Source organism: Carassius carassius, chromosome 41, assembly GCF_963082965.1.
Source record: "Carassius carassius chromosome 41, fCarCar2.1, whole genome shotgun sequence".
NCBI classification, from domain to species: Eukaryota; Metazoa; Chordata; class Actinopteri; order Cypriniformes; family Cyprinidae; genus Carassius; species Carassius carassius.
Genome location: NC_081795.1, coordinates 20,065,362 through 20,091,857, shown reverse-complemented (window position 1 = coordinate 20,091,857; position 26,496 = coordinate 20,065,362). Strand labels below are relative to the sequence as shown.

Here is a 26,496-nt window from a genome sequence, read left to right as displayed (position 1 = left end):
CCGACCATTGCTGCATTTGATGTTGGTGCTGCTGGCGGGCCTCGTCCGCGAGGCAGATATTGTCGGAGAACAACAGTGTCCAAGGGTGTGGTTGTTGGATCAGTCCCGACATTATTGTGTCCATGCATGTGATGAGGAGCAAGGGCGAGAGGGCAGATCCTTTGTGGGTGCCAACACGGATGTGGATGACACTGGTGGTGCGGTGGTAGAGCATCCTCATCCAGTCGACGTAGGCCTAGGGGACACCATGGGGCCGAAGCGAGTGCCAGATCAGGTCGTGTGGGATATGATCGAATGCCTTCTCCAGATCAAGGAAGGCAAGGTGGACAGTCTTGTTATTTTCACGATGTCGCTCGACGAGGAGATGCAGTGCATAGATGGCGTCTGTCATGCTACGTACAACTATATGTGTTGATATCAGGTCAGGGTGGACTCGAATCCCAGCGAGGGTGGTTTTATGGGTGGCCTTGTGCTTTGGCAGCTTCCAACATTTTATCCTCTCAGGGCCAGTGCACGTAGGTGCAAGTCGAGTACCAGCAACCGGTGCTGGGCGGAGACGTGGTCCAAGTGGATGATTTTGGCATACATATTGGCCTTTAGATCAGTTCTCTGCACCAGCCAGTAGTCAATTTGAGTCGAGTGGCCGCCACTCGCATACATCACCAAGTGCGATTTCCACTTCTTGAAGATGATGTTGGCGATGGCCAGGTTGTACGCTTCGCTAAAGTTGAGGATTTTTTTCTGCCATTCGTGTGGCAATATCCATCCCGCTCCAGGCCAACGTGTCCATTAAGGGCCCCACAAATCATCATTCAGTCGGTTTGATCGAAGGAGAGGACATGGGCTTCCAGGGACTGCCAGAAGTCTTCCTTCTCTCTGTCAGGGCAGCCAGTTTGCAGGACGTAGCATGAGATGACACGCAGCGGTACTGGGTGCAAGTCAATCTTGATCGAGATAAGGCAGTTGGACACCCAATTTACCTCGACAATGGCGTCACGAAACTTCTCGCTGTCAATAATTGTAGAGGAGCTTGTAGTCTTCGCGGGTTCTGCTCGTGAGTGTGCCAACATTGATGGTCGCACATCGTATTCGATGCAGATAACAATATCACTAATAACAATATCACTAATAATAAAGGACATCTGTTGCTTAAAAAAGATTTTTTAATTTATTATTACTATAATTTGTACAGTGTCCCAACTTTTTTGGAATCGGGTTTGTATATATTTATATACCTTGTAATTTTTTATCAAAGTAATTTGTTGTGATGAAACAACAGGCTTCTTTCTAGTATTGTATGCTGGTCTTCTTATTGAAGAAATTATTTGTCGCTACTTCTGTTTTATCATTACTTTGGTACGATTGGCAATCAATTTCTTAATTTTATTTGAAAGGTACACTCCTAGTCCAACATGCTTTTAACTTTGACAACCACACAGAACACCCTAGCAACCGCATTAACATGGTGACAGCACGAGGACTCCTTTGAAACGGTAAAAGAACACTGGCAACCATCCAACACTTTATTCATGGTGGGTTTCTGAATAGAAAACTTTGCATTTCCTTCAGTAAATAGTTTTGTTTTTCCAGATTTCCTAAGGTTGATTTTCTCCATTTACACTCTCATAGTCCTTATTTATTTTGCCCCTAATTCACTTCTCGGCTCATTTGCTCTTCAAGGATCCAGTCAAAATGATGTATTTCCCATGTCATTGATGCGATCCGTGATGTTCCATGATGTTTGAGCAACTCTCAGGTTGTGTTAACACACACACACACTATATCCCATTCTACGCATTGACCAATTCTCTCCATTACCATGTACTGTACATCCCTGTCCACTGGTATTTTATGACTTTGTCACATCATGAAAATCATTTAGTCTTTGACTGTTGCTTTATTAATGGATATGATTTTTGATGATCGCTGCGATACAGTGACATTCAGTAATTTTCGTAGCTCCTGGTCAAAGTCAGGGAGTTCCATTTGCACGGAAAGTGAATAAATGCGTTTAAACCCCATTTCAGAAAGCGGGTTATTTACCAAACCAAAATTAATGTCCCATCGCCCTGAAACCTAAGCGTCCCTGCGATTCGTAAATGGAAGATTCCTGGGCTACTTCACTTTACCTTAAAGCTTTTACACATTCCACTCAAAATGCTAGTGGGGTTCCTTTTTTATCCCAGGAGGAGACTGTCTCTTACGCACATGCATGCACACATAAATAACAGCCTCCGCGCCAATAAACTTCTCACTCTCGGCCATTAAAAGCAAACCATTCTGTTGACCCAGCAGGCTTTTCAGCACAGAACAGGTATGTGAATAAAGCTCTGCGAAAGGAGTGAGGGGTACTCGCCTGCAGCTTTGAGCACACTTTAAAACCTGCAGGGACACAAGAGTGAACCAACTCGCTGGCTCTAACACTGTTGTTGTTGGCCTGTAACTGATGTTGAGTAGGAGGACCTCAAAAACTGAACGCAGGTTGTAAACAAGCTTGTTAACTTGCACTAGCATGAAGGATATCTTTGGAACATCACTTTAGTCTAAGCTTGATTTATTCTCTTTATAGTTTGTGAAATGCCAAATCATGAATTTCCAATGTAGGCTTTGATAAGAACATCCTTGCACTTGTTTTTCTTCTAACTTTACATTTCTGAAGAGCCTTTAATGTGTGGTAAAATGTGTGATTTTGTGCAATTGGTTGAGCCAATGTCTCTCTGTTGGACTTGTTTTGTAACTTGTAAATAATTATTCTTCAGTAAGCTTTTGATCTTTTGGGAATTTTTTTTTAGAAACTGAATTCTAGCTCATGACCGATGTCATGTGGTTATTGATCACCTGAACAACACTGGTTGATTTCATGTAAGCCTCTTACATTTCAGCAGGACATGCTGCATCTATTTTCATTTCATTTTTCCCAAGTTGAATTTCCTGATCGATCTAACCCCTGCTGCGCTAGCATGTGCCATTGGGTCAGCTGGGAGCAAACCTGCTGGCTCTCTCTGTCTGATGTTTCTTGCTCTGTGATGGATGAAGTCCATTCAAACCACAGAAGACAAAAATTGCCTTTAAAGGGATAGTTCACCCAAAAATTTTACTTCTGTCATCATTCACTCACTCTCCGAGTTGTTCCATGCCTGTAAAAATGTGTTTCTTATTCTAAAACAAAAGAAGTATTGAAGAATGTTGGTAACAAAACAGTTACTGGTCTCCATTGACATTACATAAAAACATAGTAATAATAATAATAAAATAAAATAAAAATAAAATAAAATACTATGGATGTTAGCAGCATTCTTCAAAATATCCTTTTATGTATTTGTAAATAATAACATTTTCATTTTTGGGTCAACTATTTCTTTTAGATTCTACTTTTAATTCTTAACTTATCGACTCCTTACCATATTTATTTATAAATAAATAAATACTTCCTTGATTATACTTCATTAAAATTGAGGTCATTAAGATTTTTTATTTATTTAACAAGTTTAAAAAAAGATTAAATTCATCAAAAGCGACAGTAAAGACTTTTATATTGTTTTCATATATATATATATATATATATATATATATATATATATATATATATATATATATATATATATATATATATATATATATATATATATATATATTTAATATTTCCTATTCATCAAAGAATCCTGAAAAAAGTATAAAAATTTTAAAGGGAGCCCATTTTGTCTAATGTGTCATTAATCAGTTGCAAAATTATCATGTTTGCCAGTTGTGCCAAACAAGTTTGTAAATGTTCTTTTTTTGTGTCTGTGTTTTGGACCAGCAAACCATATTGATTGGTGTAATGCTCTGAAAGGTTTCTATGCTTGCTCTCTGTTGGGACTCTATACTCCAAGTCTTGGGCTCTTTTATGGTAAATTGCTATACTGGTTGATGCATATATGAATTTATAGAGAGAAGTAAATGATACAACTTAGTATCACTTTCCTTTTGACTATCAAACCATGAAACATTTTGTACATGGTATACAATAATATTCTTTGAAAGCTATGAAAATTCCCACAACAGTGTAATTTTTATTACAACTGAAATTATGTATAGTATTTTCTGATGGAAATGACATTCAAAACATACCGTATTTGGTATAAAATTGTTGACCAATTTGTCCTGCTGAGGCTTATTTCATAGCTAGCATGTTAAATATTCCACACTTTTTGTATTATTTGATCAAGTTAGAGCTTTGAAATTATGCATTAAAAAATCCTTTCCTCAAAGTCGTTAGCTCTTTAATGTTAAGCTGTTCTCTGGTTGGCACATTTTAGTTTAGAGAGCAGTAAATATTGTATTAATTTCCTTTTTACTAACAAACACATTTTGAAACCTTTTAGGTCATGGACATGATAGTAAATTCCCATCACAATGTTGCGTCCATCACATCTCAGTGACATATTGTGTTTGACTCTATGGTGGAAATGACTTTGACATTCTAAAATGTAGTTGGTATAAAATCATAAACTACTTTGTTGTGTTAGCTAGCGTTTTATGTATAGTAAATACACACTAGTGAATAATATTTTCTAATTTCCACCACATCTCAAATGTCCTTTTGTATTAAAAATGTCATGTGGTGAAATGACTGTAATTCGACTGTAATTTTGCATCATTTAATGAAGTTACAGCTTTATTAGAAATATTAAACAAAAGATATTCCATTCACAAGTGTTATACTGTACCTTGATTTCTTTCTCTCTCTTTTCATCTCAAGCTCTCCAAAGAAACTGTTGTGTGTTGCTGGTAAAGTATACAGACATTTAAAAACTTTTAAAAAGTAACATTTGTTAGTTTTAATAATAATAATAATAATAATAATAAACAACCTTTGGAACATAAAAGTGCACAAAGTTGGAGAAACACCCATAAATCAAAGTTCCTTGGTATTACCAACATCATCTAACTCCTATTAGACACCTGACTCTTGTTGGCATAAAACACTCACATTTAATGCTCCTTCATCAATTCCCAATGGATAAAGACCTTCATTGCAAAACCTTTGTAAATATGGTTTTAAAACTAGAAATAATGTATGTCCTATTACAGCAGGGGAAGCAATTTTGAATGCTATTTCATGATGACTTAAATGACATTTAACCAAGACCCTACTTCCTCCGTAGCAGATGTTCAAACACGCATTGTTTTTCTGATCCATATGTTGAGGTGTCAGAATGTCATGTAATTCCCTTTTCAGAAACAACCCATAAGGGTTTTTTTTTTATCATGCTATTTTGGCTTGGAGTGTGCAGGAATATTTTTCGAATACAGACTGATCGATAGCATTGAATGTTTAAGGAAACTGATACCTGAGCAGCAGATTTTTTTTGTGGATATGCTATTTGCTGCTTTCCCCAGAGTGCTTTGCTGCAGATGTGTTTAAAATGAAGGGAAATCAAAGGAAACGAAGCAAATCCTGAACAACAGAGAGTGTTTTTGATAAACAATTCAATAACATTTCATTAAACCACTGAATACTCCAGAATATCGTTTCATTTGTTCAATTGCAGCTTACAGAATAAAGCTGCCAAGATCAATATATAAGCTTGCCAGTTTTAAAAATATAAAGATATATAATTTCTAAAAAAAAAAGGCAAATTGATCAATAAATGAGTTATAGGTTAATAAGGGGTTCTGTCAGAATATTGATTGCTTTGTGTAGCCCCGCCTACTGCTCCACATAATTGCATTTTAAACACAAAATATATCTTGTTTGGCTGTTGTTGTGCCAAACTGCACTGCATTTTTAATTTCAGTGTGCATCTGGAACACACACACTTCACTACTATTCAAAATTTGGTTTCAGTAAGATTAATACTTTCATTCAGCATGGACATATTAAATTTAAAAATGTGACGGTAAAAACTTTATTCTGTTAATCAAATAAACTATTCTTAAGAAATGAATACATGTTTATATATACAAATTTAAAATTGTAATTTTTTAAATATTTTTGTTTTTATTATTTTTTTTATTGTATTCCTTTATTATGTAAATGAAGCCTTGCTGACTTCATTCAAAAAAACATGAATACATTTTAAGGCAAAACAACAAATTAAAAAAAGTTTGGGGTTGTTAAATCCAAGGACAGAAATCAGTCTTTTTTCAGCTTTATTTATTCATATCGGGTGTTTTTTTTTTCTGTTTTTTCTTTTCTGTTTTTTTTGCCCACCACAAGGCTCCTGGGATTAGGTAGGAGCCGACGTCTCTGACTTTTTTTCCCCTGATTATTCATACAGCTTAACACACTATCATAGAAAAACACAGAGAGAGCAAAAATAGTTTGCTCTTGAAGTTCTTCATAGAGAAATGTCAGTCAAACGCATCTTCCCTTTCACAGACATGTGACATCAGCTGTCAAATCCCAAGTGACGGCTGTTGCTTCGTTGAAAAGATGGAAAGCGTTCCCATGGCCCCAAAGGTACACCCTTGTAAACACGGGACCCCGGATATTCAGGAGCATGGCATATGCGCAGAATCTCCACACTATGTGGCATTTTAATTGAAGTGAGGCTTTTGGGAATTAAAACAATGCACTTTAACAAAAGCCCTTCAAGTGCTGCCATAAAGGCTCTTTTGTCTTTTTATGAATAAACATAAGCTAGAAGATTCTTTCTAAATGCTAAAAAAATTAGTAACCCTAAAGCAAATGTTTTGGAGATTCCGGCCCGGCAGCTGAAGTGCTCTTGCGGGTCTTTTAGGAGAAAAGCAGTTTTTGTCCACAGCGGAGGTCCTGGAGCAGAGGTCTCCAAGTCATTAATCACAGCCATCTTTTCAGCTGCCAGTCCATACAAAAGATGACCCCGACTCCATAATGGGCTTGGCAATAAAGAGGCTGTTTAATGGGGGGTTAGATATAGTTTACTGTGGATTATTGTGGGAGCAAAACACATTTATATTACAGTGGTCTTAAAGAGCTTATCTGCTGGGAAATGCTGAGAATGAGTCGGCCATATTGTCTCACTCAAACTGTTGTTTTTTTGTTTTTGCTTAAGAGGATACAAAACCTAATTCCATTATGATTAAGCCTTCTATTTGTGATGTGTGGGTTGCCTTTTTTTTCAGCTAAGAAATTGAGACTGGTCAATCTCACAAAGCAATATCAAGGCTCATAGTTTTTATTATTATTATTTAAATTTTTTTACACATAATTATCATCACTGTAACATTTTTTTCACAGTACACTAATAAAAATCATCCTGTCTGATGTAAAAGATTTCTCTAAATAGAAAATAAAATTTTAATATTTAATCCAGTTCAGCATTATCCATGCTTGTACTTTAATAACTGAATAATATTTAATTTTAATCCACATTTTCTTCACTACTAAATTACTTGCATGACAATTACTGTAATCTGAAAAAAAAATACTGTAGTAAGTAACCCAATAGTTTATTTGATAATTTAATTGTTTTTATATATATTAAAACAAGAATTAAATCCAGAACAACAAAATACCTTTGTGAATACTTTCAATTCTATATAAAAAACAATATTTTCCCATAAGTAAAGTTAGACTTTGTTCAACCAGTTTTTCCCCTGTGTTTAATTGTTTCATAATTGTTTATTACTGTTGCACATCTATAATCGTCATAACTTTATTTTAACTTTATTCGTCATAACATTACTTTAAATTCATTGTGATTACTGTAATGAATGAAATTAAATGAATTATTATTAAATATTAAATGAATGCAATAAAAAGTATATATTTGATTGAATTCATCATTCTAGCATGATCTATACTCATACAACATAAATGCATAAATACAACAACTTAACATCATTAGTGCTTACAGTACTATTTTACAAATGTATTTTATATTATAAGCAATACGTTATTGTTTTTCTTCATTTTTTAAATTTTTTTAAATTTTTTTGTTTAACTTACAAGAAAGTAGTCAACAATAATGTTACAATACAGAAAATATGCTTAGTTTTGTTTGTTCAAAATATTTTTTTTCTAAATGTGTCCTAGCTGTGTCCTTTATTTGCGTGAGACATTTTTATGGATGGTTTATTCTATTTTTAACACCACACTGCACGCGCTATCAGCAGATGCAGTAAATGAAATGCTGGTCTAAAATGTCTGAAGACTGCACGGCTTGCGGTTCAATGCATTACAGATAGTAAACCTTGTATTGTCAGAAACTCCTGATGTGGATCTGAGCCGATGTCCAGGAAATGAACTGAATCAAGCAGGATAACCTCACTATCTTAAGTGAGCCTGAGAGAAAACAATGACCCAACTTCTAATCAACTTCATAAATCCACTTTGACATGTTTAAGTCCTCTTGCGCTGCTCCAGTTCAAAATCAGGGGACCTATAAATCGATGTCAGGTTGTGTGATCTCACAGTGGCACTGTGCACCTACACTAATATATTTCTCTCCACGCCGCCATTTTGTTTTTAACACTATGCTACAAAGTGTCATTTAGTTACAGAGATGCATGCATTATTGCGTACAAGCTTGCATTATGAAGGTCTAATGTTTCTCACAATGCTGTTTGCTTTGTAATGAGGATTTTAGGATGAGGCTGGAATATTAATGAGGCAGATGACGATGTAGACGGTGTTAATTTACCTTGTTGTGTGTTAAGGGAATAACGCAACAAAAAACTAAAATGTACTTACCTTCATGTCATTTCATTCTCTTGTGAATTTCTTTGTTCCATAGAATGCAAAAGGAGATATTTTGCACAATGTCCAACCTGCTCTTTTGTTAAAAAAAATAAATAAATAAGACAATGGGGGAAAAAAGAGACTATGTGCACTGTATTCGGAAGTCATACAGTAACTTTTTGTAAGAAAAAAATAAATCAGTCATTTAAAAAAAAAAAAAAAAAAAATATGGCTTGGAATTTTATTCATTGATTTAATTTATTTTTTCGGCTTTGTCAACCCCTACAGAGAAACCATATGAACTTCACATGTTAAAATCCCATGCAAAATATGTGAAACACACATGAAATGGTTTTGGAATATTTTCATGATGAAATGTGTGAAACCCATGTGAACGTGGATGCGTGTGGAAAGGTTTTTTTAATTTTTTTATAGTAAATAGTAAAAGCTAATAGTAAAAGCTGCTATTTTTAAACTATAGTTCTTAAGGGTCTTGTCACAAAAAAGCCAGCTGAAAAAAAAATATCTCAGCTGCCTGTCATGCAGAGTGGCACACTAAAATACAACTTTTGAACAGTAGTGATGTTTAAGTTTTTATTGTAGCTGCTAAAAGCGGTATTCATGCTAAGCAAGTCTTTTTGTCCCCATCTGTGTCCTCTTGCAGAATCATACGGACTGAATTGGGTTCTTTCCCTTCCTTTGATGTTAAGACAAGAGACAAGTTTGCCATGGAAGTGAAAGAACGCAGACCCTACCGCTCCTTGACCTCCAGGCGGGACACGGAGCACCTGTACACCAGCTCCTCAGCTGACAGTGAGGACGGCAAGCTCAACCCCAAGTCCTACAGCTCCAGCGAGACCCTCAAAGCTTTTGACCAGGACTCCCGATTGGCCTATGGCAGCCGAGTCAAAGACGTGGTGCACCATGAAGCTGAAGAGTTCAGCAGGCAAGGTGAGCGGGACTAGATTTCAAAATGTCGGATCTTCCTGGTGCATTTTAAAACAGAATTGTGTCATTTCTGTGCCATTAGCACTGCCAAATGCAATTCAAAGACGGGGTAGAATTGCCTGGTACAATTGCACTTAAGTCTGTGTGGGTTATGGTTTTGCATGGGCTCCGGTTTGGTTTGTATTTGCTGTGAAATCAATCCGGCTTAATTTGCAGAAGTGAACTGTTATTGATGACATTATAATTTGCCTATTAAAGTATAATGCATTTCTGATTGCTGCATGTCTCCACAGAATTTACCTTCGGCCAGCAGCCTGCATTTTTCATATCTGTTTTACAGCAGAAAGACACAAAATCCATTCTGTGCATAAAAAGACTCACCCTCATGTTGTTCCAAACTAAATACTGTTCTTTTTTCTGAGGAACACAAATGCTTAATTTGTATGTCCATGCTGCTCTTTTGCATACAACAGTTATTGGTGACCAGGGGCTTTCAGACTCCCAAAAAAGAACCTTAAAAGCACCACGGTAGTGGTCCACATGACTTGTGTGCTATATTTCAAGTCTTCCAATGTTGTGCAATAACTTTGTTTTAGAACAGGCTGAAATTTGTTCCTCATACCCAAAATCAGAGATGAATTATCAGTTAAAAATGTATCCTATTTTCCATTGGAAAAAATAAAGCACAACAACTTGGATTGATATGGTTGTCACCAAACGTGTCACCTTAAAATAACATTATTATTATTATTATTATTATTATTATTAATAATAAATCATCAACGTTTTAATTTCATTGAATAATAAAAAAATCTGGTTTTACAGTACTATTGCTATAGTACGTAGTGATTTTTAGTATTGCATATTAAATATAACATTTCTTTATTAATCGGTTTAATTTTTAGAATAAATATTAAATAATAAATATGAATACCACATATTAATACTAAACTAGCTGTAGTATTACTAAATGATACTAATTAATTTGATTATATATTTGTAATCTTTTAGATTTTACAGTACAATAATTTTATTACTGTAGTATATTGTATTTAATATATTTAATATTTCTTGATTTGTATTAATATATATATAACTATTTTCATACAAATATACTACTACTACTAATAATAATAATAATTTACTATTGTTATTATTATTATTATTATTATTATTGCTATTATTAATGTATAGTCATGTTTAATGGGCTCCATAAAAACAACAGTGTGAAGGTAGCCTGAGACAAGTGAAGCAGAGTGAGATATATTATTCTTATTTTTTTTAAGCTTTTAAAATCAACGAATACATTAAACTTTTCTAAGTTTCTAACCCTAAGGGACTCTAATCTGGTTTTTCCTCCCCCTATGAGTTTGCATGCCTGAGGTAAAAAGAGAAGTGAACAAACTGTTTTTTTTTAGTTTGGATTTAAGATTTGTGTCTTGACAAATAGATGTTTAGCCTTAGAGCTTAAATTTGGTTCATTAGTGCCTAATAATGCTCCTTATTTGACTGCTGCATAAAATAAATAAATAAATAATAATAATAATAATAATAATAATAATAATAATAATAATAATAATAATAATAATAATAATAATAATAATAAATAAAAGTAAAAATATAAAATAAAAGATGAAAATATAAAGATTTTTCGGCATGATGATTCCCCTAAATGAAGTGTATTAAAACTTTTAATGCCAAGAATGCAAATAATCTTAATCACCTCTGATACATGACCTGTGCTTATTAGTTTCTTTTGAAGTGTGGAACGCTGCACCCTTGATCATTTTACTTGCCTGCTTCATATCAAAGCACATACCTATTCCATGTACTTGTTAACATGAGACAAACTATCATACGCTTTGGGGGAGCTCCCCTCGCAGACTCGAGATCCGCAGCACATCTTTCAGATACGCTTGAGGGACTGATTGCATTCGAGCAATTAAGAGAAACTGCGGCGACGATTCGATCCGTCGCTAATATATTCCAGCCGTTCTGAAAAGCTGTATCTAAAACCAGAGAGATAAAAGGAAAGCTGAATGCGCTGTTGTAGCTTTGCCATTAGTGTTCTGGGACTTTAATGAGAGGGGGGTGCCGTGAATGCTGATTCGCTGATGTCTTTTATGACCTTATAATGTGTCCAGTTGATGGTGACCTGAAAAAATATCCACTTCCCCTCCATGAATACTAAATGCATTGTTGCTCTCTGCCACGCTAACTATTATCGCTTTCACTCTCGGGCATAAATCTATAATTTGCTGTTGGCTTCATCTAAACAGCTTCCTCTTTCTTGTACCTTTTTGACTTTACCACTTTGAATATGATGTTTATTGAGTTTTTGCACACTCAAGTGGGTTAGACTGTTTCATTTTGAATCTAAACTTCCCATAGGCTTTCCAAGTTGATTAAATATCGGCTAGTTTCATATATTGCATGTTCTCTGTAATATTTGATGCCATACAGTATATGAAATCAGGTGCTCTGTAAAAGATGTTCTGTTGTGATAAATGGTAATGATTATCAAAACCTAATGAGCTGCCTACTTAGACAGTGTTTTAAGATGTCATAGTTTCACATTTTAGCCCAAAGGCTGTTCTGAATGGAAGGCTACACAGTTAATCCCAAAATATACTTAACTTTTGACGGCAATGCATAGCATATACTGTATGTACTACTAAAATTAAAATACTAATTATTGTTATTCGTTATTATTATTATTAGAACTTTCTATCATTGCTTAATCTTTGACCTTATTGTAGGTTTTTGTAAAAAGGTTTTTACATTATTGTTTAAAAAAAAAAGAAAAAAGTAATGAAATGAGATGTGGAAACGGAACAGGATTTTTACTTGCAGTCTGTTCTTGTATGCATAACACAGGTTGTATTTTCTCTCATTTTGTCCTTGTGTGTTTGTATCAGGGACGGACTTCTCTCTCAGAGACCTGGCTTTTGGAGATCCCATGCCGCCCCATATGGCAGCATACAGGACAGAAATGGGCCTTCCCCACCGCGACTACTCTATGAGCGTGGGATCAGACGCTGACACCGAAACGGATGGCATCATGTCCCCCGAGCACGCTGTCCGACTCTGGGGCCGTAGTAACACCAAATCCAGCCGCAGCTCTTGCCTTTCCAGCAGAGCAAACTCTAACCTCACCCTTACTGACACCGAGCATGAAAATACAGAAAACGGTGAGTTCAAATGTCTGTACGCTCTCTTCACGACTGAGAGCTGGATTACGGGGCCAGGCACAGAGGGACGTCTCCAGTTTAGCACCACGTCAGTTCAGATTGAATGTGTGATGCCCCTTTTATATCAAAGTCAAAGTCTACTTATAGAAATCATGTGTGGTTTGGAGAGGCGGATTTTGTGACATTCTAGTGTGTTTGTTTTAAATGCTCTTCTGCAATGACATTCTGCTTAAAAATATCTCATGAATGCTTTTTTTATGGAAATGCAATGTGTAGCAGTATACAAACTCCACAATGACGGGAAGAAGGAGGCGGGAACCGGCGGACATTCAAAATGAAAAGTTTAATAAGAAAATTAACACAAAACAGCGCGACAGCCCCTCGCGCACAAACAAAACCAAAACAAAAAATAAAGCCCAGGCCTGGTCCTCTGTCGTCCTTCACTGTCGTCGCTCCTCTTTTGTATTCTTCCGATCTCCTCCGTGGGACTCGAGACCGGTAAGTGGAGCAGGTGTCGCTCATTTCCCAATCACTCCACCGGCCTCGCTCCGTTCCCATGGCTCTCGGCCCCGCCCCACTCGTCACACAATGTAATAATATGATAATTCGAGTTCTGAGTTTAAGTGCTATATATACAGAACTTAAAGATTACTTTTTCCATCTCTTCACATTCGGCTCAAAACAATTTGTCAGTATTAAAAGCAAAATCATTGTTACAAATTATTCATTCATTCATATCTATATCTATCTATCTATCTATCTATCTATCTATCTATCTATCTATCTATCTATCTATCTATCTATCTATCTATCTATCTATCTATCTATCTCTCACTCTCTCTCTCTCTCTCTCTCTCTCTCTCTCTCTCTCTCTCTTTCTTTCTTTCGTTTAAATGCTTTCAGACATTTTTTACATTAAATGACTCTTGAAGATCAAATGCCAGGTTCAAATTCAGGTCGCCTACAAAAAACAACAACAACAAATTGTTAATTGTACATTCTGTTAGGCCATGCCTTTGGCACTTCTAATATTTTTTATTTTATTATCTGGTGACTTTTCTTATACAAATTTGGATTTTATTCAGTGCTCTGTTATATTCACAGATGGATTAAATGTATTATTAATAAAGTAATTATAGTATGATGCATGAAAGTCTCTGCTTCCTTTTGATTGGCCAATGGTAAACTGTGATCCAGTCTCTAATTATAAAGCAATGAGCTACAAGAGACAGTATATGTAAGAGGTGTTTTTTTTTATTTTATTTTTACAAATTTTTTACCACAGTTCTTCACTGAAATAATATAGTTAAGTGATGAATTATCCCCATGTAACCGCAGTAAAAATATTTAGCATTTTTCACTAATAATCTTCAAGGCATGTCTATACGCCGGAGCTAGTAGAGGTCAGATGCTTTCTGATGAGATTAGTGGCCCAAACAGAGTAAAAAGCCTTCCTGGATGCATCCTCCTCAAGCTCAGTGCTTCCAAATTATCCCCAAGGGCCCAATGAGTGTCTTTGCTTGCATAGAAGGTCACATTGTACTGAGACAGTGTCACGGTAAAACTCGTCAGGAGCAGGGCCTGATTATGCTAGAGGAACCACTCAGTGAAACTGGAGGAATATATGGATAATCTCAGCATGAAATACTGAGTCTGTTATGAAGTAAGAACTTCCTATTGGGAATGCAAATGATAGCTGTTTATGTCATGCATTAAGAATTTTAACATTTATTAAACCAGTATAAGCATTTCTTGTAGTTGAATAATACAATTAACCTTTTGAAAAACTGCAGTTAAATGATATTTCATGAATGGCCTTTCAGTTGTGCTGACTAGCAGACTTCAGAGGACTTAAAAATCATTTTATTTTATTTTGTATTAATTATTTAAACTCTCATGAACAAACAATGAACAATGTATTTATTAGTGTTTACTAATATTTGTTAATGCAAATGAAAATACAGTAGTTCATTATTGGTTAAATATTAGCTCACAGTGCATTCACTAATGTTCACAAGCATAACTTTTGATTTTAATAATGCATTAGTAAATGTTGAAATTAACATTAGCTAAGTTCATGTTCATTAGCTTGTTAATGCTTAGATCATGTTAACTAAAGTAGTTAACTAATGTTAACTAATGAACCTTATTGTAAAGTGTAACCATTTGATTTTATTATTTTCATAGCATTACTTTTACTCATAGAATTACATTTCTGCACATAGCTTTTCTCGTTCATTCGTGATATCTCAAATTAGGCGGTTTGAGGAGAGTCGTGCTTTATCTTTTTTAAGCAATCTAATGTTCAAATTTTGTTTGGCAGATGATAAAAAAATAGACAAAAAATATAAATCTAGAGACCAGAGTATTAGTGAGACTTGGGCTCTTCTGACCACCTGGCAATGTTCTTTGGTGTCTGGACCTAAACCATTTTGTGGATATCCTCCTCTATATCTATATCACAAGCCTTGACTTTTTGAGAGCAAAATGTGATCTTTCTTTAAGATTTCTAGCATTTAAACGTTTGAGTTTGGCACTCTTTGTACCCACAATCTAGTTGAGACTTAATCACACTCTTGTTTACAATGTACATATTCACTGCCAAACTCTGATAGTGAGTCTAACAGCCTTTAGAAATCACACATCAAGGGCCCGGCAGTGAAACACTAATTGCCTTTTGCTCCACAGTCTCCCTGAGAGCCTATAAATAGTCTGTTTTGCACTGTAGCCTGCGTCTTTTTAGCTTTTTGATTCTTATTTAAAACGACAGAGGTATTCTTTTGTGCTGCATCGCATTTTATGCATAGACATCAGTGATGGACTTAAAAAGAAAATGGAATATGTCTGTCTGAACATCGTGAAACGCTGAGGTGAGGCTAATGCGCGTTAAACTGGATTTGATGACTGTGAAAAAGAAAATGCCCTCCATGTATATCTTTATTCGCAGCTTTAGGCATCTGTTTGACTGTTGTAAAGCAGACATAATTCAAAATTGCTTTTTATTCTGTTCATCCAAGCAGAAACTGCAGTTGTGTTCACTGTTTTTTAAACTCATGTTTAATAATGCCCACTTTAAAGGGCAAGCTAACTGAAACATTTTATCCAACTTTCTTGTGTTTTATCACTTTGAATTAAGACTAACACATTGAAATTAAAATTTTTAGGTTTTTGATCATGTAATATGGCAATATTCAGTGTTATTTCTGAATTATTTGGAGTTTACTAGTGTGCTTGTGTGTGTGTTTGTTTGTACAACCTGCTAATACTGACCCTCATGTCTAAGCAGATTTTCTCAGACACTAACAGTCAGGTCCGTTGCTTAGTCATTTTGATCGGGCATAGGCTCTTTTAGCAGCAAGCCGAACCTTGTTCTAGACATACGGGCTACTGGGGGCAAAGTGCAAACTGTGTCATAGCCAACAGACCCTTCACTGCATGGGCTTTATGGTATTTACAAATGCTGCAAGCAATGGACCTCACTGGATATTTCAAGTGCTGTAATTTTATTCCATCCCATACCTTTGAATAATTAGTTCAGCCAGAACCTGCTCTCATGTAATTACAACTATTTATTACTTAATTTTTAGCATAGAACACAAAAAAATAGATATTTTGAAGAATGTGCTGATCGCCCATTTCCACACAATTACAATTAATGGGGCTGGATATTTCAAGCTTAAAAAGGATACAAAAGCACCCGTTTCACTTTATTTAATCTGTGAAAATTGATCAGAATGATATTTTCAGCTACAGCCACATTACATGGTAGCATAATACGTGCTATTCAAAGTTTAGGTCATTAGTGTAAATCGAATGCAAATAAATGAAAGTTCACCAGCTCAAAATGGCTGTGATGGTCATATCTTAATTTGTTTATAATCTAAGGCTTATCTTAATGACATACTTAATCGATTTCTTCATTGGTGTGGCATGGTGGTTAAATATTTGTGATAGAAAGCTGAATGTTAAGGGTTTAACTACCAGAAAGGGTGGTTCAATTAAAGGGGTAATTACTGGGACTTGATAGTCACCAAGCCCTTAACCCCATTTTGCTCTACGTCCTTCTTGTTACCATATTCTGCTTTGGGTAAGAATGTATCTCCTAAAAGGCCAATAACAATTAGGAGAGGATGATATAGTTAAAGTTATTATTATAATAAATGCATTATTATACTTGTTGTTAGTAGTAGTAATAGTAGTAAAAGTATTCACCTCTGATAATCTAAATAGGAGGTAAAATGTGCTCTGAGGTGAAAAGTGAATGGTGGCATGGTTTTCCTAGAGGAAGGACAATTATTTTTTTAAACGCATGATTAAGCTGGTGCCATCCATCAGATTTTTCCCTGGGAGCTGTGTAACTGATAGTGTTCCCATGTGATTGTAAGTTAATGCCTGTTATGGGGGCTTGGCACGCATGTTGAGCAATTGAGAAATGGAAGCTGATACCTGGGAGAGGTGGATTAGCATTTCAACCTTTTGTTTCTTGCATTACGTGACTTCTTGCGGTTGTTTGTATAGGCTAAATTGACAGTTTCATGCAGAATTAGGCATGTTGTCTCGGTTGTACTTTGAAAACGGTGGTGCAAACCTGAAGGGCGAAACAGATCAGAAGATCCGAAAAGAAGCTTGCGCATTGCAAAATCTACACTTGCTCTCCCTTATTTTTGTTTGAAGTGAGGAAGCTATAATTGGTTAATTTTTACTGAAACTGCCTCCGCGTTGGTTCTTTGTAGAGTCTGTATAAGATGTCACTTCTGAAGTTTAGGACTCGCTGGAAACTTTGAACTGCTTTTGAACTGCTGAAAAATTGAGGTTAAAAGGGGCTCATGAGGGTGATCAGTGTTGCTGTAATTGAGGATGTTGACAATGAGACAAATGTGCTACTATAGAGCCTCACTGTAACTTTTAAGCTCAGCTGACAAGCAGTTAAACTGTTACTTCTGTATCCTCATAGCATATGAGATTTGGACTTTAGTTTTGGGCGTTTAATGATAAAAATTTGTCTCATAAAAAAACATGCTAAGATTCTATCTGGCTAATAGTTTGTATGCTGCTCCATTGGGTGTCTGTCACAGACTTGATAATTACGTTTTGCACAGCGCTGCTGCTTGGCAGAAAGGGGGTATACTGTTTATCTTGGGTGTATTTTTTATACTCTGTTCTAAATAAGACTTGGATGTCATGGTGATATTGAGCTGGGAAGAATATGACTGTACCCAGCAAGAAAGTGCTATTGTGTTACCATAGTTTTTTTAAAGACATGTAAATTCAATACTATGGTGTTCTTTATCTTGAAGTACTAAGTAAATGCTCTGCTTTGTGAAAATGGTATCATTTTGTATGGGCACCAAGGAATGTACAGAACAACTGTATTTCAAAGTGTACCATGCATCACATGAAAAACCAGCTTAGAACAGTAAAAAAAAAAAAAAAAAAGGAAAGAAAAACTGGGTTGCCGACTAGTAGTCCATCTTAAAATCTTCTTCAAAACCAGCAAAACAGACAATGTTTCTTGGGCCGGTTATAGTTGTTGTAATTTTAATTTTTTTTTTTTTTTTTTTTTAATTAAATGTCATACATAACTCAAGTTTTATGAAACCTTCAACATGAAATGTCCAGTTAGTAGTGCTAAAAGCATGTTAAGGTTTAACCTGAAATATATGAATGTTAATCTGGCAATCTTCATGGTGCAGTGCTGTACCAGGTGAGCTATCAAGCAAGTTTACTAAAAGCAATACATATGAAGATGGGTGTGTGATGCAAACATCGAAATGTATTCGTTTGCAAACCATACATTATGGGAAACCTATTTTGAGGTCATAAAATATTATTGTACAAGGAATGAAAATTAATCTTTATTAATCAACAATCTGCCCAATAATCATAGTTTGTGAGAAAACAAGTCGTCGTTTTACTACCACTAGTGTTGATTTCAGCTGGAAACTCCATTGAATTGTACGTAGAGTTAAGTTTTTGAAGTTTTGCAAAAATGTAGGCATAGACATTTTAGCATATTAACAGTTAGCTTTCAGTTGATTATCCCAACAGTGTGACAAACTCATGCTCAAAGCCGGAAGATATGGGCAGACTAATTACAGAGTAAATTACTCACCTACTTGGACTCAAACGGCTTTCATTTGAAACCAATTTTAACTTGAAATGATGATCTGTGAGTCAGTTTCTTGTGACCACTCAGGTCGGTTAAATTAAAGGCGCATAACCATTCCTGCAACCCCAAGGGAGCACAAGCAGGCTTCATATTTAGAGCGTGATATCTCCCTCACCTCCCTTGTCTTTTGAACTTTGTTTCCCCTGAGCCCCGCTGCCATATTATCAACCCACAAAGTGAAGTTAAATCAGACTTCTATTAGATGAGATATTTTCTCCCTTTCAGGAGTGGTTCAGTAAGGCATATGGCGTTTAGTGGTGTGAGATAGCAGCCGCAGAGATATGAGGTTACAGAACCTGACCTTGAGCATTGAACAGACATAAAGATGCATTGAATGCTAAGAAAATACTATAACAACATTTTCAATTTTGATTTTGAATTCAATATATATTATATTCAAATTTTGAATATGAATAATTATTTTTATAGCATTTGAATAACGGTGTTAACTATGGCTGTGTTAACCTTGCTGAGGTCAGGTACTGCTTTGTGATTTTTTTTTTGGGGGGATCCCCACTTACTCTTTTAAAGAGTCTAATAATGCCTCCCAGGGTATTTTTTATTTTCATTTTTTATCACTAAAGCAATTAGCATGCTAACACCTTTATGTAGTGCAGTGCGAAAGACAAATGAAAGTGAGCATATGTATTGGAACCCAAACAAAAGAAGCTGTTTGTAAACTTTTGGCCATGACTTCATGAGCATTATGCCAGGTGCGAATGTGACTTATCACAAATTGCATTTTATGTTTTTGCACTTAAGAACTGATTTGCCGTTGCAGCTGAAATATTAATTTCAGGAAATTAATTTTCCCCAAAATTAATTTGGGGAAGTCGTGGCCTAATGGTTAGAGAGTCGGACTCGCAATCGAAGGGTTGTGAGTTCGAGTCTCGGGCCGGCAGGAATTGTAGGTAGGGGGAGTGAATGTACAGTTCTCTCTCCACCCTCAATACCATGACTTAGGTGCCCTTGAGCAAGGCATCGGACCCCCAACTGCTCCCCGGGCGCCGCAGCATAAATGGCTGCCCACTGCTCCTGGTGTGTGCTCACAGTGTGTGTGTGTGTGTTCACTGCTCTGTGTGTGTGCACTTCGGATGGGTTAAATGCAGAGCACAAATTCTGAGTATGGGTCACCATACTTGGCTGAATGTCACATCACTTTTCACTTAATGTGTATTTCATGTTAGTATTGGTATGGGTAAGAGTTTGCACTCTCACTCAATATGACCTTTTCTTTTAATAACAGCTAAGAATCTTCTGTGGAAATGCAAACTTTAATTTGCCTTTGTCTTTGGATATATATAAATATAACTTGCTTGTAGTTATTACTGTTGCTCATACTGACGGTGAAAGATTTGAAGAAACCCTTTAATCCAATGTTTCTAAATTTTTTTAAGGCCCCTAACAGTCTAACACAACATTCAAAGGCCCCCTAATTAGTATTTACAGAATGTAATATAAAAAAATATATATTATTAACAGAGACTGGGCTTGTCAATATAGCTAAATTAAATAACTACATGTATGATTCCAAAAATTTCAAGAACCGTATGTTCTAAAAACAATACATACGCACTGAAGTACCATTTTATTACTAAACAATGAACAGAACAACATTCAAAGTTGACCATTCACCAAGAAAGGCCTGAGGAAAAATACAGCCTTTTAATGGTGTTTAGCTGGTTTGCCAAATTGTATCCCAGCATCACCAACTGATAAGTTTCCAAAACTCCCTCGAAACCAGCAAAACACAACTAACCTTGTTAGGTTGGTTTAAGAAGTATTTTTAATAGGCCTAGTTTAGATAAGATAACCAGTTAAGCCAAAATTCCATTGCAGGTGCACAGCAAAATGCAAAAAAAAAAATGCTTTTGGCTGGTTTATTCTGGTCTTAGCTTGTCTTCCATACTGGCCAAGGTATTATTCGGTTTGTTCAGCTTGTGGGTCAGGTGGTATTCTAGCCTGAGCAGCTGAAATGTTCTCAAAACCATTCTAAAATCAGTAAACAGACCAGTCTTGCCACACTGGGAGACCATCGAAGACCAACAAACATTTACAATCATTAGTACAAGGCACAACAAGCACCACTCCACCAATTTCTTCAGAAAATATAACAGTCAAGTTTATTTTTAAACATAAGGACTGCAGCTGCATTTTGCCTTGAGCAGTATGTTATCAACATCTTTTTCGTTTGAGTTTTTTTTTTTTTTTTTAATTTACATCGCATCACAGCTATCACATCAAAGCACTGTTATGAAAACATCTCTTTGTAGTAATCTGTTCTTTGTTATAATTAACTGCAAAACATTTTCTCGTTTTATGTAGCAAATGACATCTAAAAAAAAAAAAAAAAGAGATGAGAAAAATTCAGCGTTTTTTGTTTTCTGCTGATTCCCGAGTTGGCTGTTGACAAGTGCTAAAAAGTGGTCATGCTTGCGTGAGAGTGCAAACGTTACTTCAAAGCTGACACCAGAGTGCCGGCGACTTTCGACTCGATTAATCACACTAGTGGTTCTTTTTTAATGTTTCTATTTATTTGTTTATTCCTTTTGGCTTCGGCTTTTCCTCAGATGGTGGATTAGTAGAGTTAGTGCTGCCTCATTTGACAGCTCATTCTGAGACTCTAAAGACCCTGGTGGACAATGCGGGCCTGTTATCTGCTCTGCTCCATAAGCATTGGGTTTTGATGGCACGGTCGTCTCTATAACATTCGATCAGAGCTCCGAGCGCTTACTGAGTACTGGGATGCACTACTGCCGCTGCCGCTAATCACAAATCACAACAGTTTGGTGAAGCATAAAGCATAAATGCCACATTCTATTGCATTAGTCCAATGCTTTTTTATTGCTAGCTGCTAAATAATCTATTGGGATGCACGCATATCTGCATTACGTGTCTTTATTTTCAGTAGTTAGCCTTGCAGTTTGTTAGTTTTTCTCAGAATTAGGTCCATGTGGAAAGATCCAAACATCTTGTATTGATATCCTTTAGCTGAATCTGTGTAATGGGTTTCTGCATATCACAATGACAAACATTTCTTATTTATTATGCATGCCCAAATGACTGTAATTAACACTTGACTGAAATCAAAATGTGTGTCATCGACCCTGGTACATGAAGCGTTTCGCAAAAATATGAAATGAAGCATGAGTCAGACCCCAGAGTGAAATAATATGATATGGAACAATGCATAAAAGCCATGAGTAATAAAGTGTAAAGGGTTTTATTTTACTACACATACATATACATCATACACACACACTAGAGTTATTAAACAGGCTTTGCCTTTAGCATCACTGTGGCTTTAACTGGAGACAATAGTGTTTCATTACTGCACACAATTGAAATCAAGCCAGAAATTGCATTACATGACACTCTAATTTCGATCAAATGAATTGCATTGCTTCTATTATATTAAGCTTGGCATTTCGTCTTGGCTTTTTGGCTGAAAGAGCACATTATACATGTGTATATAATAGTTCAATCCAGTTAAATTTATTCTGCACCGCTTATTGTAAATGCACACCATCCCAGAACCCCAGCGAGCAAGTTAAATAAGACAGTGGCATAGCAAAAGTCCTTAAGATAGCAAGCAGTGAAGGGGGATTAAACCTTGGGAGGAACTAAAAGGAAATCCATCATCTGATTTTTGGAATTTTTTTCTAGTCGTATGATTATGAACAAAATCTATAAGTAGGCTATAAAACCTAGGCTAGCCATCATATTTGTTTTGATTTAGATTATTGCAGTTTTACATATTTAATTATTTGTATTTATTTCACATTTTATTATTTAAAGTATGGATCTTGGACAAGGGTGAAATAATCAAATCCACGTATAAAAAAAGGCATTTGTAAATTAAAAGTTTAAATTTAATCTGCATATAGACTTCAAACAATCTTCTGCCACAAAGTCTGGATTCTAGATGGAAAATGTAGCAATTATCCACTCGGAGAATAAATAACCATGTTACAAAAAAGCAAACAAAGGAATAGGAACATAAGCTTTATTAGATTTGCTTCCCTGTCTCCCAGAATGAATGTTAATGAAGTGCCTTTCAGCAACAGTAATAATGAAAACAAATGTATTACCTTTGTTAGAGAGAAATGATTGTCAAAGTTAATATGATTAGCATGCAACTTCATTCAATCAGAAGATAGCTTTGTTAGCATTTACTGGCCAATATCTTTTACTTAATTACTATATATTTATTAGTAATTTTATAGACTGTTACATGACAGTTGTTGGACGTATGATCTGTTGATCTAGCAGCTACTGACTGTGCATGCATATTCAACAGTTACATCCAGAATGAGACTTATAGGAAAATTAACATTTGAAATGTAGTAAATACCTTTCAGTTATTAGAAACAATTGCTTTGTTGACAGTTGTTGATCTTTTTTTTTTTTGAGAAAGCACATAAACTTGACCAACTACTTTAAGTTAAAGAACCAACTGTAATTATAGAATACATGCTTTGTTTCCATTTAATTAAAATTAGTTTTGAAGCATAAATAACCATAAGAATTGAAGGAAAAAAAAAAATTCCCACTTGCAGAAGTTTCATAACTCCAACCAGACGTCATTAGGCTGAAACTGTTGAAATGTAAACTTGCCAGAGAGTTTTTGGAGATTTCTGCCTTTCAAAACTGTGGACAGAGTCAACAGAATCTGTACTTGGATAAATGAAAAATAGCTGCCGGGGACATTACCTAGATAGCCATTGAGTTGCTGTAAAAGGAACACATTTGATGAACTATTTGAAGCTAAGCAGTTGCTCATGAAGCTAGAAGACTGTCATAGAGCGCTCTTTTTATCATCTTACCAGTTGCTGAATTAAAGCTCATAATGAGGCTGAAAATTAGTCATTTTGTTCGAAACTTCTGGCAAGAGTTTTTCTCTTAAAGTAGTCTTGTTACAGAACAACCTTGTGTTCGATGCCCATTAAAAAAGCAGCTCTGAGCTTGGCAGCTTAAGGACACGGAGGTACTGAAATGCCACTGTCTACCTAGTGTCAGTAAGGAGGGTTTTGGTGTTAATTCAGTTTCATTTTAGCCTTTTCTTTCCCTCAGAGGTGCTCACAAAGCATTGTTGTCATCATCTCACCGGTAGCCTTATCGCAGCTGTATGGATGGCTTGCTTTTTTACAGGTTACATAAGCACTGCCTTTTTCAGTTTGACCCCAAACAGACCACATTCACAGAGGGTGGGAGCGGAAGAGCAAGTTGACCTACAGCAAAAGAAACCTGGATCTTTTCACTTTTTTATTGTTTATCATAGCTTTTGGGAATTTAAGTGAAACTAGAAATACCACAACTGTAAGGAACATAGTCGTGTTCACCAATAGGATACTTTAAATTATTTACACTAATAACTATTTCTAATTAAAACTTGCAATAATTAGGTGGTGTGTGAAATGTATAATATCGTATGTCTTGAATCTTCTGCAAAATTTTGCATTTTAGAGAACTACAGTAGCAATTAAGATTAGGAGGCGGATTTGAGTTTCAAAGGCTGTACATTTAGGTTACATATTTGTACGACCCAACTTGTGATTTCTTATAAATTTATCATTTAGTACGAATTATTTTTCTGGATTTTCAGAATACATTGTGTTGTTGGTTACTTTTTGCAAGGGCATGTCCCCTTGAAGGACCGAAGTAAACAACTCTTTCAAGGTTTGCATGCTATAGATTTAGGTTAGGGATTTACACTTTGTATGTAACCCAACTTTAAATGATTTCTTATGAATTATGAATGCACAATTTCTTATAAATTATTGCCTATTCTGTGTGTGATTGTCGATACTTGAGTTTCTAAAGGCATGTCCACAAAAAACAACACTGAAAACAGCAGGAGATGGTAGTGAAGAATTTTGCAAATTTCATGGCATAATAACGAAAGCCAAAGTTGGGGGCTTTCCAGGTGCACTTGCAGTCAGTATTTGTGCTGACTGGAAAACAAGGCTTTAGTCGAACCTCATCAGTGCCAAAGTTTGCCAGTCTGAGCTGAGCTGTTGCTCTACTTCTCATTACTAGGTCCAAGAGAGGACCCAACAAGAACGTTCCATAAATCAAATGCAGGCCTTTCTGTTTTAGAAAATGTATGACAAATGAGAAAGTGGGCTCTCGTTCTCCAATAAATTACTCTGTATTGTCTGTGTCATTATTGTAATGATATATGATATAATTATATATATATATATATATATATATATATATGTATGTATAATATAATATAAAGGCTTTGCACCAGAGATATGTCATATCTTTTAGAATTTAATGGAGATAATGTTTGTTATATTATCCCTCTTTTGTGATATTTAGACCATTAGCAACCCACGTACTGTGTAAACTACCTCAGCAGGAGGGTCTTTCTCATCCCCTAACATTTCATGCTTTTAATTCACAAAGATTTGTTTTGTGACTGATTTGTGTTATGTTTGAGACCGAAATAGTCACAGAAATGGCTCATTAGCCCATTCCATTAATGGCAAAACAATTTGTATCAATTATTTGTATACAATAGTTTTCTTGGGGATAACTCTGGTAATGTGCCGTTGCATATGAATTCTATTATGCATGTTCTTTGCTTTCAAGAAAGCAGTTTGAGTATGTTTTCACATTTTTCTTGGATGGTGGTCTCAGCAAATGTGTGGAGAATGGATCAATACTTCATCCCTAGCTAATCGTAAACCATGGCAACAGCTCAAGCTAGCAGAGATTGGTCTTGTACTGAGCTTTAGAGAAAAATGCAGTCTTAAAACGTCAGGATATTGCAAAATTACCATTTAGCCATAGTGACATAAGGCCTGCTGCTTAGAAAAATAAATCAATTATGTGGCTTTACGCAGCAAGATTTTGAAGTGTGTACATCTGTGTGGATGATGGTAGGTGGTTCTTCACACCACTGAAGTGTTGGTCTCAATCAAGAGCAGGAAAGGAACATTGCTAAATGCTTATAATAAAATACAGCTACCTTATATTGTTGAGCATAGTTAGAATAGTAAAACATACCAAAAGGGTCGTATTTTGTCGTTGCCATTAACTTCTACAGTATTTTGGTGCAAATTAATCTGTCACTTGATACAAGCAAGCCAAATTAGCCAGACGCCAACATGGACAGGTTGCCTGACATCCTCGAAAATCATGAATGAAAGTTCACTGATAAATGTGCTTCCACTTGCAGTGATGGTAAACATGGTTTGTGCCAACTGCTATTTGGTTTGTGTTGCAAATTATTGGCCAAGAGCATCAGAATTCAAGAGACATTTGTTGCCAGTACTTATCAGTTTTCCGATTCAACCTATGTAATTTAAACATTTTGTCTATTGGCTATATTTAGTCCATGCTAATATTTATGCATTTGAGGACATTTCTGTTCACTTTTGGTCAATTGAACAATTTTGGAGTGGAGCTGGGTTTCCAAAACCAGCCGAGAACTATTGTGTTTTAAAACTTGGTGCACATTTTACGATTTTACCCTTGATTTTGCTGTCAAATTTCTGGGATAGTAAAGGGTTTTCATCATCATAGGGCTA

The 26,496-nt window shown here is 35.7% G+C and overlaps 1 protein-coding gene across 7 annotated transcripts in view; it reads left to right on the top strand.

Moving 5' to 3' along the window:
* LOC132122944 (teneurin-4-like) overlaps nucleotides 1-26,496 on the top strand; it is a 243,029-nt gene that overhangs the window by 56,294 nt on the left and 160,239 nt on the right. For all 7 annotated transcript variants that reach the window (XM_059533466.1, XM_059533463.1, XM_059533467.1 and 4 more), the window contains exons 2-3: nucleotides 9,312-9,598; nucleotides 12,514-12,786. In XM_059533466.1, the coding sequence (XP_059389449.1) occupies nucleotides 9,376-9,598; nucleotides 12,514-12,786 (496 nt within the window). In that variant the 5' untranslated portion in view covers nucleotides 9,312-9,375. The remainder of the gene's footprint in view (nucleotides 1-9,311; nucleotides 9,599-12,513; nucleotides 12,787-26,496) is intronic.